The 17,370-nt window shown below is 42.6% G+C and overlaps 1 protein-coding gene across 3 annotated transcripts in view; it reads left to right on the top strand.

Moving 5' to 3' along the window:
* MAMDC2 (MAM domain containing 2) overlaps nucleotides 1–17,370 on the top strand; it is a 183,668-nt gene that overhangs the window by 72,216 nt on the left and 94,082 nt on the right. For all 3 annotated transcript variants that reach the window (XR_747924.2, XM_010362947.2, XM_030919306.1), the window contains exon 6: nucleotides 13,430–13,686. Coding sequence is in view for 2 of the 3 variants with exons in the window: in XM_010362947.2 (XP_010361249.2) it covers nucleotides 13,430–13,686 (257 nt within the window). In the remaining variant the exon portion in view is untranslated. The remainder of the gene's footprint in view (nucleotides 1–13,429; nucleotides 13,687–17,370) is intronic.

The raw sequence follows: 17,370 nt of genomic DNA, 5'->3' as shown, positions 1-17,370 counted from the left end.
ATGAGTTCAAAAGATCCTAAAATACTTTATTTGAAAAGCTCTGCCCATAGGACTCAAAGATTTGGTCAGTATCATTCTTTAAAACAAAGCAAAACAAACCCTCCAATGCTCTAAAAAGGAAAGAGGTTGCCTCTCTTATATTTGCTTTCTACTGGGTATACTGATTTCCCTGGAGCTCTATCAATTTGGGTGGCAAAGTAAAGATTAAATGGTTCAGATGTCTGCCTGCAACAGCAGATTTTGTTCTATGTGAGTTCATCTTGTGTTTGTTCATATACTGGATGCAGCTTTTGCCTTTGCTTTCAGGTAAAAACTGGAGAAACAGCATGTAGAAGGGGAGCTCATTGTCTACTTAGGAATTTCAGAACTGCAGAGAGGGTTGAGGGAAGTCTTCCCAGGAGAGTGCTAGTCTTTGGGTTGTAGAAAAGCAAACAGTGAATGTAATTTCTGAAAACTACAATGTGGATGTGAGTTTTCCTTCATTTCCTTGTATGTTGCAAACAATCTGCCCCAAACATTGAGTCAAGGTTTTTAAATGAGCGTTGTGCCCCCAAATTATTGTCTAATGATAGAAATGACTAAAATAATGCAGTAAGAATTGTGGTAGGACTTCTTTGGAATACTGGAGGGGATGTGATTTTTATCCTGTGTTTTCTTAATTCTGACTCATCACATATGGGTTTCTTTCTTTATTCATATTTTATGAAGTGAAACAAAATCTTTCAGGAGGTAACCTACTGACAGCTCAGATCATTACTGTTTTCTACCTACCTTAGCAAAAAAAAAAAAGAAAAAAGAAAAGAAAGAAAGAAAAACAGATGATAGCTGGAAAAATAATGAGGGAAATGCATCTCTTTGCTGAGATTTAAAAAACCAAGACTGCTTGTTGTGCTACTCTGGAAGAAGCTGGACAAGGTTTCAAAATCTAAAATAAGGTTAGAGTTATTTTATTCCATCAAACATCATGAGATGGATGGATCATCTCTCCATGATCATGACACTCTTTACTCATTTCAGTTTGGAATGAGCAAGGGTCGTCTTAACAGGACCTATTTATTTACTCTCTGCATTGATCCATTTGGTGCATGGTTTAAGCACTCGGTAGGGAAGCAGCTTTCTTAATTTTCTTACCATTTTCTTTGTGCAAGGTCTGCTGAATTTCCTTTCTGTACCCTTGAATGACTTACTGTGGCTTTCCAGTTACTTTAAGGTATTAACAAACATCTTCACTTTCAAGGATTAGGTTCAGTCAAGTCACAACTGTGATGTCTCATCTAGTTTAGATCTTCCCACAGACTGGGCCACACAACAGCTGTAGAGAGAAAGGTTTGTGCTTTGTCTCTTCATACTTCACCTTTTTCTTCCCTACCTCTTCTCCCTCTTACTGGCTTCTGGCTGCTTCAGGGTTGGGAGGCAATAGGCGGGGTGGGGATGGAACAGAAAGGCAAAGGCCAGGGACAAAAGTTTCACTTGACTGTTGCTATTTAATCTAGAGGTGATGCCCTTCATACAGCACATAGCCAAATTCTGGCATTCCTGTCATAGCCAATGGGGGATCCCACTTTAGTGTTGCCAGACAGGGATGAGCAACTCTCTGGCTGACCATCTATGAATCCTTCTTAGCTCCTATAAGTCATGGTATGCCCCACCAGCTCCCTTCTAATGGAATTGCTGCACTGGCAGGCAGTTCTCTTGAGAAGAGTTCTTTTAAGGTACTGTAGCCCAGCTGCCTTCTAAATTGCCCCCTCAAACTCTGGAAGTGCAGTTCACTGGCAGCAAACTCCTTTTTCTCCACTCTTCTCCCACAGGTCCGTAGGGTCAGCTTCTTGCCTTTAGAGGTATGCACCAGTGCCAGGCTCCATCTCTGCATCACACACACACTCCAGTATCACTGATCAAGCTTTCTTAAGAACTCTGACCCCCTTCATCTCAAGGTTCAGAGCAATTGCACAGCTCAGAAATGTCTGCACATAGGAGAGGGGATGAGGTTAGATGGCAGTTTCCTTCCTCTATCTCTTCCATGAGTGGTTCCCTTAAGGCCCCTCCTTTAGATCAAGGTAAGAAAGGGGAAGCAATCCCCTTGCCTTCCCTGGAGAGGTCGAAAGGCAACACACAGCAGGGCAGTTCCGTGACAACGCTCTTTATAGAAACCCCATCTCCAATCTCTCTGATTCATCTCGAGCCTTCTCATATGCACAGGCTAGAAGGGAGAGACGGGCTAACACTGGTAGAGCTGGGGTAGGTGCCAGGGGTTGCCACTTAGCATATTGACGGTCTAGCACCACTCTTCAGAAAATAGAGGTTGTCGTCCCTTATTGTTTGGGGCTTTGAAGTCTTAGCACAGATACGAGAAGTCTCACGTAATATTCATTCATGTTTACATCATCCTTGAAAGCTGTATAAAAAGACTAGAGTCTGACTTTATCATGGTAAGGGCCACCAAAACCCTTACAACTAAAGGCTCATGAAGATAACTGTCAGACTCATGGGGTGGAAAAACATGCATCATAACTCATTCTCTTTGGGTGCCATCTGCTCACCATGGCAGCAGACCAGGGGTATTTCCTTCTGGCATACATCTCTTCAGACCAGGTTGTCTGCCCTACTGGGGAGACAGCTTGTCCAGACAACCAGCAACACTGGAGCAGACAACACAATTTGGAGTGCAAATGTGGCCAACAGGACCGCATCACAGCTGAGTCAGAGGATGCCTCTGGCACCACGGCCAAGCCAAGGGCAGTCTTGGGGGAATGCTGGTGAGCCAGACTGCTTGAAAATAAACATTCAGAAACCTTTAAAGCTTTTAAAGTTCTTTCCCTAATGCAAGGGGAAATGGCTGACTACCAGGGGCCACTGGTTCCACATGAAAAGTTCAGCTAATACAGAAGGCTGCTGCAAGAAAGGAACGGACAGCCTCTTCAGAAGCAAGTGTGCATACACCAGCACCACAGGCTCCATCCCAGAAGAGGCCTGAGCACTGGCGGCATGACTGAGAATTGTGATCTTTCTTTCAGCTGAATTTGAAATGTTTTTTGCCTAGAAACCTCAGGCTCTTTGTGTATAATCCAGAATTAGGTAATAATAGATTGATTTTCACTCTGTGTATGGCAAAGCAGCACATACTGTAGAGGAGTGGCAATAAGCTTCTCAATTCTTAATCTTATGGGGGAACCCATTCCCCCCATATAACCTCTTTCATTTTCAGTTCAAGTTTTAATACTTTAAAAATCTCCGTGGCCTGCAAGATCTCCAGTGATTTGGCAGATTAAAGGATTCTGTCTACTTAAAGTCCATCTATACCTAGTTTCATCCTACTCGAATCTTAAAGATCTGACAAAAAGAAGGCCTTTTCCAGAGGTTCTGGAAGCTCTAGAACCCTATGCCAGATAGGAGCATTGTGCTCATTGAACTAGGCAGGAAAATTCTCCTAATATCAGGCACTGGACAAAATTTCCCAAGAACTCCAGGCTACCTTCATTGTTTTTAGAAAGGAGAATACTATGGCACCTGCAGCCACCTACCCATTGACTCCTCTTCCTCAGAACAGATTGTATCTGATGACACACTCCGCCTGGTTTGGCTGTCATTCCTCCAGCCTCTTCTCCTGGGGCAGACACCTGAATGACAATTTCTGAATCACCCCGACCAGTTCAACTGAGATAATAAACTCATGATGAGTTACCTTTTGTTCCCTAATGAGAAGCTTAACGTTGCTCAAATTGTCAGTAAATAGAACCCAGCTTTGGCAAAAAATGAATGATGGAAAGAAAAAGGGGGCAAGGGCATGTGGTCTAGTCTAGTGGTTCCGAATGAGACTTGGAGTCAGCAGTCTTGGTCTTGTTCCCAGCAGCCTCTCTGACTCACTTTGGGCAGATCGTGTTGTGTTTGCTAGATGCTTTTTGGATCAGAAATGTGATTGTGGTTCACTTGGACTAGCATCCTGAGCACAAGTTGTTAGTGAGGCACTTTGACTGCAAATGCACAAAATATTGTCCACAGAGCAGGTGAGTTACTATCCTTTAAAGACAACTCCCAGATGTCTGTCATCTGCAAGGAAGGTGAATTTACAAGGCTGGCTGTGGAAGCAGACACTAAGCTGGGACTAGGTGGGAAAGAGATTTCCTGGGAGAGATGGCTGTGAAGGCTCTGAGGAGGAAGGAGCCAGACTAGCTGGGGACAGGCCCAACGTCCTTATTGGACACAGCAGCCATAGTGCCTAGGAGCCATGGCATTTTTGGGTTCCATGACAATATTTTAATTTTATTTTAAAAGTGGAAGGGTAAAATGAATATAATAATTTCTAGCCTACATCACATACCTCTTTATGCCAATGCAGTAGTAAACCAAAATGTTAAGGAGTTTTTTTTTTTTTTTTTTTTTTTTTTTTTAATGGAGGAATGGGCCCACCACAGCAAAAGGGCCTGGGGCCCACAAAAGTCATAAAGATGCCCTGGACCTCAGGGGACAGGGCACAGATAAATAACAACAACAAAAAAGCAGCAGAACCTCTGCAGACGCAAACGACTCTGTCTGACAGCTTTGAAGAGAGCAGTGGATCTCCCAACACGGAGGTTGAGATCTGAGAAGGGACAGACTGCCTGCTCAAGTGGGTCCCTGACCCCTGAGTAGCCTAACTGGGAGACATCCCCCACTAGGGGCAGTCCGACACCCCACACCTCACAGGGGGGAGTACACCCCTGAGAGGAAGCTTCCAAAGTAAGAATCAGACAGGTACACTCGCTGTTCAACAATATTCTATCTTCTGCAACCTCTGCTGCTGATACCCAGGCAAACAGGGTCTGGAGTGGACCTCAAGCAATATCCCACAGACCTACAGCTGAGGGTCCTGACTGTCAGAAGGAAAACTATCAAACAGGAAGGACACCTATACCAAAACCCCATCAGTACGTCACCATCATGAAAGACCAGAGACAGATAAAACGACAAAGATGGGGAAAAAGCAGGGCAGAAAAGCTGGAAATTCAAAAAATAAGAGTGCATCTCCCCCTGCAAAGGAGCGCAGCCCATCCCCAGCAATGGATCAAAGCTGGTCAGAGAATGACTTTGACGAGATGAGAGAAGAAGGCTTCAGTCCATCAAACTTCTCAGAGCTAAAGGAGGAATTATGTACCCAGCGCAAAGAAACTAAAAATCTTGAAAAAAGTGGAAGAATTGACAGCTAGACTAATTAATGCAGAGAAGGTCATAAACGAAATGACAGAGATGAAAACCATGACACGAGAAATACGTGACAAATGCACAAGCTTCAGTAACGACTGGATCAACTGGAAGAAAGAGTATCAGCGATTGAGGATCAAATGAATGAAATGAAGCAAGAAGAGAAACCAAAAGAAAAAAGAAGAAAAAGAAATGAACAAAGCCTGCAAGAAGTATGGGATTATGTAAAAAGACCAAATCTACGTCTGATTGGGGTGCCTGAAAGTGAGGGGGAAAATGGAACCAAGTTGGAAAACACTCTTCAGGATATCATCTAGGAGAACTTCCCCAATCTAGTAGGGCAGGCCAACATTCAAATTCAGGAAATACAGAGAACGCCACAAAGATACTCCTCCAGAAGAGCAACTCCAAGACACCTAATTGCCAGATTCACCAAAGTGGAAATGAAGGAAAAAATCTTAAGGGCAGCCAGAGAGAAAGGTCGGGTTACCCACAAAGGGAAGCCCATCAGACTAACAGCAGATCTCTCGGCAGAAACTCTACAAGCCAGAAGAGAGTGGGGGCCAATATTCAACATTCTTAAAGAAAAGAATTTTAAACCCAGAATTTCATATCCAGCCAAACTAAGTTTCATAAGTGAAGGAGAAATAAAATCCTTTACAGATAAGCAAATGCTTAGAGATTTTGTCACCACCAGGCCTGCCTTACAAGAGACCCTGAAGGAAGCCCTAAACATGGAAAGGAACAACCGGTACCAGCCATTGCAAAAACATGCCAAAATGTAAAGACCATTGAGGCTAGGAAGAAACTGCATCAACTAACGAGCAAAATAACCAGTTAATATCATAATGGCAGGATCAAGTTCACACATAACAATATTAACCTTAAATGTAAATGGACTAAATGCTCCAATTAAAAGACACAGACTGGCAAACTGGATAAAGAGTCAAGACCCATCAGTCTGCTGTATTCAGGAGACCCATCTCACATGCAGAGACATACATAGGCTCAAAATAAAGGGATGGAGGAAGATCTACCAAGCAAATGGAGAACAAAAAAAAAGCAGGGATTGCAATCCTAGTCTCTGATAAAACAGACTTTAAACCATCAAAGATCAAAAGAGACAAAGAAGGCCATTACATAATGGTAAAGGGATCAATTCAACAGGAAGAGCTAACTATCCTAAATATATATGCACCCAATACAGGAGCACCCAGATTCATAAAGCAAGTCTTTAGAGACTTACAAAGAGACTTAGACTCCCATACAATAATAATGGGAGACTTCAACACTCCACTGTCAACATTAGATCAATGAGACAGAAAGTTAACAAGGATATCCAGGAATTGAACTCATCTCTGCACCAAGCGGACCTAATAGACATCTATAGCTCTCCACCCCAAATCAACAGAATATACATTCTTCTCAGCACCACATCGCACTTATTCCAAAATTGACCACATAATTGGAAGTAAAGCACTCCTCAGCAAATGTAAAAGAACAGAAATTATAACAAACTGTCTCTCAGACCACAGTGCAATCAAACTAGAACTCAGGACTAAGAAACTCAATCAAAACCGCACAACTACATGGAAACTGAACAACCTGCTCCTGAATGACTACTGGGTACATAACAAAATGAAAGCAGAAATAAAGATGTTCTTTGAAATCAATGAGAACAAAGATACGACATACCAGAATCTCTGGGACACATTTAAAGCAGTGTGTAGAGGGAAATTTATAGTACTAAATGCCCACAAGAGAAAGCAGGAAAGATCTAAAATTGACACTCTAACATCACAATTAAAAGAACTAGAGAGGCAAGAACAAACACATTCAAAAGCTAGCAGAAGGCAAGAAATAACTAAGATCAGAGCAGAACTGAAGGAGATAGAGACACAAAAAACCCTCCAAAAAATCAATGAATCCAGGAGTTGGTTTTTTGAAAAGATCAACAAAATTGACAGACCGCTAGCAAGACTAATAAAGAAGAAAAGAGAGAGGAATCAAATAGACGCAATAAAAAAGGATAAAGGGGATATCACCACCGACCCCATAGAAATGCAAACTACCATCAGAGAATACTATAAACACCTCTATGCAAATCAACTAGAAAATCTAGAAGAAATGGATAATTTCCTGGACACTTACACTCTTCCAAGACTAAACCAGGAAGAAGTTGAATCCCTGAATAGACCAATAGCAGGCTCTGAAATTGAGGCAACAATTAATAGCCTACCCACCAAAAAAAGTCCAGGACCAGATGGATTCACAGCTGAATTCTACCAGAGGTACAAGGAGGAGCTGGTACCATTCCTTCTGAAACTATTCCAATCAACAGAAAAAGAGGGAATCCTCCCTAACTCATTTTATGAGGCCAACATCATCCTGATACCAAAGCCTGGCAGAGACACAACAAAAAAAAGAGAATTTTAGACCAATATCCCTGATGAACATTGATGCAAAAATCCTCAATAAAATACTGGCAAACCGGATTCAGCAGCACATCAAAAAGCTTATCCACCATGATCAAGTGGGCTTCATCCCTGGGATGCAAGGCTGGTCCAACATTCGCAAATCAATAAACGTAATCCAGCATATAAACAGAACCAAAGACAAGAACCACATGATTATCTCAATAGATGCAGAAAAGGCTTTTGACAAAATTCAACAGCCCTTCATGCTAAAAACGCTCAATAAGTTCGGTATTGATGGAACGTACCTCAAAATAATAAGAGCTATTTATGACAAACCCACAGCCAATATCATACTGAATGGGCAAAAACTGGAAAAATTCCCTTTGAAAACTGGCACAAGACAGGGATGCCCTCTCTCACCACTCCTATTCAACATAGTGTTGGAAGTTCTGGCTAGGGCAATCAGGCAAGAGAAAGAAATCAAGGGTATTCAGTTAGGAAAAGAAGAAGTCAAAGTGTCCCTGTTTGCAGATGACATGATTGTATATTTAGAAAACCCCATTGTCTCAGCCCAAAATCTCCTTAAGCTGATAAGCAACTTCAGCAAAGTCTCAGGATACAAAATTAATGTGCAAAAATCACAAGCATTCTTATACACCAGTAACAGACAAGCAGAGAGCCAAATCAGGAATGAACTTCCATTCACAATTGCTTCAAAGAGAATAAAATACCTAGGAATCCAACTTACAAGGGATGTAAAGGACCTCTTCAAGGAGAACTACAAACCACTGCTCAGTGAAATCAAAGAGGACACAAACAAATGGAAGAACATACCATGCTCATGGATAGGAAGAATGAATATCGTGAAAATGGCCATACTGCCCAAGGTTATTTATAGATTCAATGCCATCCCCATCAAGCTACCAATGAGTTTCTTCACAGAATTGGAAAAAACGGCTTTAAAGTTCATATGGAACCAAAAAAGAGCCCGCATTGCCAAGACAATCCTAAGTCAAAAGGACAAAGCTGGAGGCATCACGCTACCTGACTTCAACCTATACTACAAGGCTACAGTAACCAAAACAGCATGGTACTGGTACCAAAACAGAGATATAGACCAACGGAACAGAATAGAGTCCTCAGAAATAATACCACACATCTACAGCCATCTGATCTTTGACAAACCTGAGAGAAACAAGAAATGGGGAAAGGATTCCCTATTTAATAAATGGTGCTGGGAAACTTGGCTAGCCATAAGTAGTAAGCTGAAACTGGATCCTTTCCTTACTCCTTATACGAAGATTAATTCAACATGGATTAAAGACTTAAATGTTAGACCTAATACCATAAAAACCCTAGAAGAAAATCAAGGTAGTACCATTCAGGACATAGGCATGGGCAAGGACTTCATGTCTAAAACACCAAAAGCAACGGCAGCAAAAGCCAAAATTGACAAATGGGATCTAATTAAACTAAAGAGCTTCTGCACAGCAAAAGAAACTACCATCAGAGTGAACAGGCAACCTACAGAATGGGAGAAAATTTTTGCAATCTACTCATCTGACAAAGGGCTAATATCCAGAATCTACAAAGAACTCAAACAAATATACAAGAAAAAAACAACACCATCAAAAAGTGGGCAAAGGATATGAACAGACATTTCTCAAAAGAAGACATTCATACAGCCAACAGACACATGAAAAAATGCTCATCATCACTGGCCATCAGAGAAATTCAAATCAAAACCACAATGAGATACCATCTCACACCAGTTAGAATGGCAATCATTAAAAAGTCAGGAAACAACAGGTGTTGGAGAGGATGTGGAGAAATAGGAACACTTTTACACTGTTGGTGGGATTGTAAACTAGTTCAACCATTATGGAAAACAGTATGGCAATTCCTCAAGGATCTAGAACTAGATGTACCATATGACCCAGCCATCCCACTACTGGGTATATACCCAAAGGATTATAAATTATTCTACTACAAAGACACATGCACACGTATGTTTATTGCGGCACTATTCACAATAGCAAAGACTTGGAATCAACCCAAATGTCCATCTGTGACAGACTGGATTAAGAAAATGTGGCACATATACACCATGGAATACTATGCAGCCATAAAAAAGGATGAGTTTGTGTCCTTTGTAGGGACATGGATGCAGCTGGAAACCATCATTCTTAGCAAACTATCACAAGAAGAGAAAACCAAACACCGCATGTTCTCACTCATAGGTGGGAACTGAACAATGAGACCACTTGGACTCGGGAAGGGGAACATCACACACTGGGGTCTATCATGGGGAGGGGGGAGGGGGGAGGGATTGCATTGGGAGTTATACATGATATAAATGATGAATTGATGGGTGCTGACGAGTTGATGGGTGCAGCACACCAACATGGCACAAATATACATATGTAACAAACCTGCACGTTATGCACATGTACCCTAGAACTTAAAGTATAATAATAAAAAAAAAAAAGATGCCCTGGGTTTGGAAAACTTTTAGCTCAGGATGCAAACCTGACCCTTGAGGAAGAGGAGAACCTGGGCCAATGGGAGCTGCCGAAGGGCCCCATGGCAGACAGAATGGCCTGCCCCTCTGCTATGCTTGGTCACTCTGGAGCAGGGAGCTGGGAGCAGCCCAGAGTGGTGTCTTGGTACACTCTCCTGGAGGTCCAAAGGTGAGGTGGCTGGAGACCCAGTCACTGATGGTTTCTTCAGCAAGTTCTCTTAAAGAGGATCTCTGTGGCCCCTGCAATTAGGTATCCAGGAAGCAAAGTATTATAATGTATGCACATTATAATACAAAGAATTATAGCTCCCCTCCACTCATTTCTTCCTGTTCATATCTCACAAAAAGATTCTGTTTCATTGGTAAGTCATGTTACAAAGGGCAATGAAGATTTCATCTCTGCCTTTGATATTCACGTGAGTTCTTAGAGAACAGAAGCAGATTACAGAGGCTAATTGGTCATAGGCATTCTCCACCACTAGAATGTTCTCATCAAGGCTTGCTGGCCACCAGGAGTGCTTTAGAGGGTTTTCAAGCTTGGGATACGGAGGAGTGACCTTGCCTCCATATCAGAGGTTCTTTGATTCTATCCGGTCTGACATTCTGATTCTTCCTTTAAAATTCCTCCCCAGAGGTGGCAAAGTGGAGCCTACAGTGGTTTCCAGCCTGTAGATACGTTTATTTGGCACATACGAAGTTTAAAAAAATATGGTAGGGAGTGTTAGGCGTTGAATTGTGCACACTCAAAATTCAAATGTTGAAGTCCTAACCCCCAAGACTTAGAATGTGACCTTCCTTGGACACAGATGGGTGCAGATGTCATTAGTTAAGATGAGGTCATGCTGGAGTAGGGTGGGCCTCCAATCCAATATGACCGCTGTCCTTTTTAAAAGGGGAACTTTGAGCACAGAGAGAGATGTACACAGGGAGAATGCCATGTAAAGATAAAGGCAGAGACCTTCAAGCCAAGGAATGCCAAAGATTGCCAGCACACCACCAGAAGCTTGGAGAGAGACCCAGGACCAATCCTTCCCTCACGGCCCTGAGAAGGAACAACCCCTGCTGACACCTTGATCCTTGACTTCTGGACTCCAGAACTGTGAAGCAATGCATGTGTGTTGCTGAAGCCTCCCATGTTGCAGTATTTTGTGACAGCTGCCCTAGCAAACCACACAGGAAGCATCCCTTCAAAGTGGATAGATTTGCCATGAAAACCTGAATTCCAGACTAGGATGGGGAAAGCCTGCAGCACAGGGCTGGATGCCGGGCATCCACTGGGTAGGCCCTGCTCTCTCAGGGAGGCTGGAGAACACAGGGGTGAGGGGCCAGGCTTCTAACCCCAAGCCGGTTATTGCTGCATAAGAATATGGGCCCAGTACTATCAGATGTTTTTATTTTTCCAGACAAGCTTGGTTTCTGTTTCTCAGTGTGGGGAAAAATAAGATTTCAAATGCTAGCTACTAATTTACCACTCTCTATTTTCTCCCTGACTCAATCAACTTCATTCATACACTTAATCTGGCTGCCTCCTCTGAGAATTTGAGTTCGTAATCTCTGTTTATTCACTGTTGTGTGGTTTGGCAAGATGATAAGGTAAATTATATTCAAATAAGATTATTCATGGGATTCAGGGTACTGAACAACTTGCCATCAGGAGAAAGTGACCTTTGACCTGTCCATTTTTCCCCTCTGCCATGTTGAGATGAGGACCTTTCTGAGACCATGTCTGTACATTAAATAACCATTTGTTGAGGGCCCACCACATACCGGGCTATGTGCTAGATACAAAGTAAACGTCCAGTGTATAAATACATATGCTCCTTCTAATATTTTTTCTGCTCTTCATAATGGAGAAAAGGTATTCTTTCCTTATTTTATTTTATTTTTTGGAGACAGGGTCTCACTTGTCACCCAGGCTGGAGTACAGTGCTGTGATCACAGTTTACTGCAACCTTGAACTCATGGGCTCAAGTGATTCTCCTGATTCAGCCTCCCTAATAGCTAAGACCAGAGGTGCATGCTACCATGCCCAGCTAATTTTAAGAAAGTTTTTTCTGTAGAGACAGGGATCTCACTATGTTCCCCAGGCTGGTCTCAAGTTCCTGGCCTCAAGCAATGCTCCGGTCTCAGCCTCCCAAAGTGTTGGGATTAAGGCATGGGTCACTGCACCTGGCCAGGAATTCTTATTAACCAGAGATTATGTCATGGAAATGAAGATATTAAGCTGTAATTGTTCTGAGCTTGTAAATAGAAAGGGCACTCTGTTGAAGCTGCATTGCATAGCACTTCTCTGTCATCACTCAAATAAATTCATACAAAATTGCTAACAATGATAGCTTATCCTTTATACAGAACAGGCTATAGGGCAAGCATGGTTCTAGAATTGTGAATGGCATTGTAATTGTTAGGCAGCTACAATGTACCAGGCACGCTAAACACTTTACATACATGACTCCATGTAATATTCATTGACTCTATGAGGAAAGTATTTGATTGTCATTCTAGAGATCCGGAAATTGAGACCCAGACATACTCAGAAACTTGTTCAAGGTCACAGGGCTAGTAAGAAGTGGAGCAGGATTCAACCTCAGTTCTCTTCAATGCTAAGTCAAGGCTGTCTCCATTCTGCCACATGGTTTCTGTGTTTCACCAAGATGCCCCTAACGGAGGCCAGCCCCTGGGTCCAGAGCCCACAAAGACCTGCCAAGAGTGATACCACATATTCACTCCTCCAGTTTTCAGTGTCAATTGACTTGCATGCTATTAACAATACACACATTGCCATATAGTTGGAATTCAAAATCTTAGTTTCACTCAAAACACATATGGTGACATCTTGCATTAATTGTAAACATGTGCAGGAGGATCTCTCCATGCCCTTTTAAGAATAGATGGTAAGCTTTGTGTCCTCTTCGGAGTCTTATAACTCAAATAAGGATTATGAGGGAGTGGCTTCTAGGGTAATGTTCTGTTTCTTTCCATGGGTGTGTTCAGCTTGTGAAAATTTAAGCACTTGACAGATGACACATCTACTTTTCTCTATGTATATTTTACTTGAATCAAAAGTAAGGAAAGTAAAAGGAATGGTCTCATCCTGTATTTAGCAGAGTGCAATGAACCCCATGGACCCATCTCTCAGCTGCAACATTTCTCCATCCACTCATGGCCAAACCTCTGTCAGCTGTAACTCATCCACTTCCTCCTCACCATTCCTGCTGGATTATTTTGAATGCAGAATCACACCATTTTACCTGAACCTCTTCCCCTCCCCACCCCCAACTCTTACGCTGTGCTCTGTCTCTCTGATTTTCAGGCCACTACATGTACGTGGATTCGGTTTATGTGAAGCACTTCCAGGAGGTGGCACAGCTCATCTCCCCGTTGACCACGGCCCCCATGGCTGGCTGCCTGTCATTTTATTACCAGATCCAGCAGGGAAATGACAATGTCTTTTCCCTTTACACTCGGGATGTGGCTGGCCTTTACGAGGAAATCTGGAAAGCGGATAGGCCAGGGAATGCTGCCTGGAATCTTGCAGAGGTCGAGTTCAATGCTCCTTACCCCATGGAGGTAGGTGTACTGGTATGCACCAGCTGTGCCAGGGTGGGCGCTCTGCAGATGTGCCACCCACACACAGAGCTGGAGACGGAGAGGCTGTGGAGTCTCACACTCAGTCTGTCTTTTCTGCTGTGCCTGAACCATACTCTTTCTCATCCTCAGCCCCTCTCCTGCTCTCCCTTCCTCTGCATCCCCTTTGCCTGCCTCCTTTATTACCTTCATTTCCTAGCAAGAGTCATTTTTATGAGAAAAAATATGGCAAAAGCCAGTCAACCAACTGGACTTCCTGGCGACCCTCTCCTTCTGAAACTTGCACTGTGGTCACAGAGGGTTCAAACGAGGAGATCAGAACCCTCCAAGTAAAACTCAGTCTGGAGTTACCTTTCCTGAGAGCAGTTTTGAAGGTTTTCCTTACTTGAGTGAACTGTTTTTCTTAAAAAAAAAAAAAAAAAAAAGTGACTCATTTCTTTTTTTGCAACATAAATAATGTTGTAAAATCAGAAATAAACTTGCTATTATGGCCCTAGTTTGAAACAAGTCTTGATGCCTTCATTTTAAAACTTTTTCCAGTTATGTAAGTGATATGTTCAATGCAGAAGAATTAGAAAATTCAGAGACATGAAATGAATTAAAATGCCCTCAGCCAACTTCACAAAGGGGAGGACTACTAACATTAAAGGTTTACTATCTTTTAGACCTTTTTCTAAGCACATACATTGATACATGTCTGTATCTATGTATGTATTTCAGAAGCTACGAGCACTTTCAGTACTGACTATCCGGCCAAGTAGATAAAATTATCTCCGTATTTACAGACAAGAAGAGAGAAAACAGAGTGTCCAAGAAATTGGACATTTTTTTCTAGGTCACACAGCTGGTGAATGCCAGAGAACTTAGTAACTAAGTTCGTGGACTAAAATCCGACCCAAAGCTGAGGAAGGAGGCCCAGCTCTGAGGACCCCATAGCACCCCTAGAATCAGTGGGTGCAGCAATATGGTTGCTATAAGATTGCCATAAAGATTTAGAGCTATAAGTAGAGTCTTGGTTACCCCAAGTTATTAATGTCCCTCACTTTTCACTTTGTGCATCTTGCAATATCTTCTCGAGTTCCCTTTAAAGTGCCAGAGAAGCAGATTATTCCTCTGGATGGGTTTCGGTGGTGCCATCTGCTAGCCTGATGTAGAGCTGCAGAGAACAGGGTTGGGTCTTAGTTTCTGATGTGTTTCATCTACTGATGGCGTGCCTGCCTCTCCCCACACCCCTTTCCTATTTACCTCCCCTACCTCCCCCTGAAAAAAAACACTCTAGAGAGAGCACAGTGTCTTTTGCAGAATGTGTGCTATTTCCTATCCCAAAGTCCAACCAGGTCTTGATTTGTTCCTGCAGCTCAGTGGAAAATTTTCTGTGAGTTTGGGTTATGAGGAGGAAAAGAAATGCATGTACTGCTTCAAAAGTTTCCTATCAAAGTCAGATGAGTCCCCCCCACACACTGACAGTGTTCTCCTTACCAACTCCTTTCATCCAACCATAAGCTCCTCGGGCAACGTTTGTCTGAATCAAACTTTGCTGAATTTTTAAAAATCAATACTTGGAAGGTTACAACTCTGGACACGACTAAACCTCAATACACATCCTTTGGGTCAACACATGTGATTTTGCTCTACCAATCTGAACTATTCACTGGTGTTATTTGCTCTCATTCATCAGGAAAAGAAAGTTGTCCTGAAGAAATCAGTGAGTTTAATGTCATCACATTCTCAAGTGAATTTTGAGAAGGAAAACAAACACTGGAGACTGTCTGAACAAGAGAACACATTGGCACAGAGGCTGTGATTAGCAAACGCTGATCAGGAATAGCATTCTTACCCCACCGGCTCTGCGTAAATTTTGTCATTCACTTTACCAGCTAGTGCCTTGAGAGCTAAATGTCATGGACCTGTGTTAAGTTTGTAATCTTAATTTGCCCCTTCTCATAAGTCCACATCTTTTCCTTCATTCACAGCCCTTCCCCCTTGGCAAAGACAAATTTCTAGGGTTCCCCTTGGATTTTGGAGAGTTTAGGCACCGGGTCCCTGTGGGAACATTACTGTTAAGGTGAAAGGTACTTTAAGAACTATTTTGTCCAAACTCTTTTTCTTTTCAAAAAATGAAGAAACTGAGGGCTGGAGAAGAATGGGCCTGCTCAAGCTAATTGGTGGTTAACTAGGCTGGAGCCTGAATAGAAGTTCAAGAAGGAGTCAACCTGCAGAAAAAAAAAAATTATTATTTTTGAAACAGGGTCTCACTCTGTCACCCAGGCTGGAGTGCAGTGGAGTGATCTTGGCTCACTGCAACCTCTGCCTCCCAGGTTCAAGCAATCCTCTCACCTCAGCCTCCCAAGTAGTTGGAAGTACAGGCGTGTGCCACCACACCCAGCTAACTTTTGTATTTTTTGTAAAGATGAGGGTTCACCATGTTGCCCAGGCTGGTCTCAAACTCCTGAGCTTAAGTGATCCACCCACCTCAGCCTCCCAAAGTGCTGGGATTACAGGCATGAGCCACTGAGGCCAACCAACCTTCGGAAAAAGATAGAAAATTAGTTCAGAGCTTGTTATGTGCCTGACTCTGTGGTTGGATATTTGTAGACATTATCTCATTTAATCTCCTCAATATCTTACAAGACAGGTGTTTTATAGATAAGAAAACTGAGACTCTGGGAGGTTAAGTGATTGATATGGTTTGGCTGTGTCCCCACCCAAATCTCATCTTGAATTCCCACGTGTTGTGGGAGGGACCCGGTGGGAGGTAATTGAATCATGGGGACAGTTCTTTCCCATGCCTTTCTAGTGATAGTGAATAAGTCTTGCAAGATCTGTTAGTTTTATAAGGATGAGTTTCCCTGCACAAGCTCTCTTCTCTTCTCTGTGCCTGCTTCCATCCACATAAGATGTGACTTGCTCCTCTTTGCCTTCTGCCATGATTGTGAGGCCTCCCCAGCCACGTGGAACTGTAAGTCCATTAAACCCCTTTTCCTGTGTAAATTAACCAGTATGTCTTTATCAGCCATGTGAAAACAGACTAATACAGTGATATATCCAGGCCCACCTAGCTAATAAGTGATGAAAATGGGATCTGAACTCTGGTCTGTCTGCCTCCAAGAAACTATTCTATTCAGAAGAAGCTGCAAACTAGAAGCCTAGAGGTCAAATCTAGTCCACAGTGGTGATCTGTCTGGCTGTGGAGTGGGGTTTTTCATTTTATTTTTGTTTTAATTTTTGAATTAATTGTCAGCATTGACAAACTCAAAGATTTCAAATAAAATCTAGAGTCAGATCCTCTTGATAATTTGCTAAATACAGAGACGTTAGGCCTCGTATTTGTTTGCCAGGGCTGCCCATAACAAAGTAGCACAAAAGAGGTGGCTTAAAAAAAAACAGAAATTTTGTATGTCATCATTCTGGAGGCCAGAAGTTCATGATCAAGGTGTTGGCAGGGCTTGTTCCTCCTGAGGGCCGTGAGAGAGAATCCGTCCTATGCCTCTCTCCCATTTCTGGTGGTGTGCTGGCAATCTTTGGCATTCCTTGGCTTGTAGCTCTCTGCCTTCATTTTCACATGGCATTCTGTGTGTGTGTGTGTGTGTGTGTGTGTGTGTGTGTGTGTGTGTGTGTGTGTCTGCATCCAAATTTCTCCTTTTTATAAGGACACCAGTCGTTTAA

This window comes from Rhinopithecus roxellana, chromosome 16 (genome assembly GCF_007565055.1).
Source record: "Rhinopithecus roxellana isolate Shanxi Qingling chromosome 16, ASM756505v1, whole genome shotgun sequence".
NCBI lineage: Eukaryota > Metazoa > Chordata > Mammalia > Primates > Cercopithecidae > Rhinopithecus > Rhinopithecus roxellana.
Note: the sequence above shows the minus strand (reverse complement) of the source record. Positions and strands in the feature narration are given on the sequence as shown.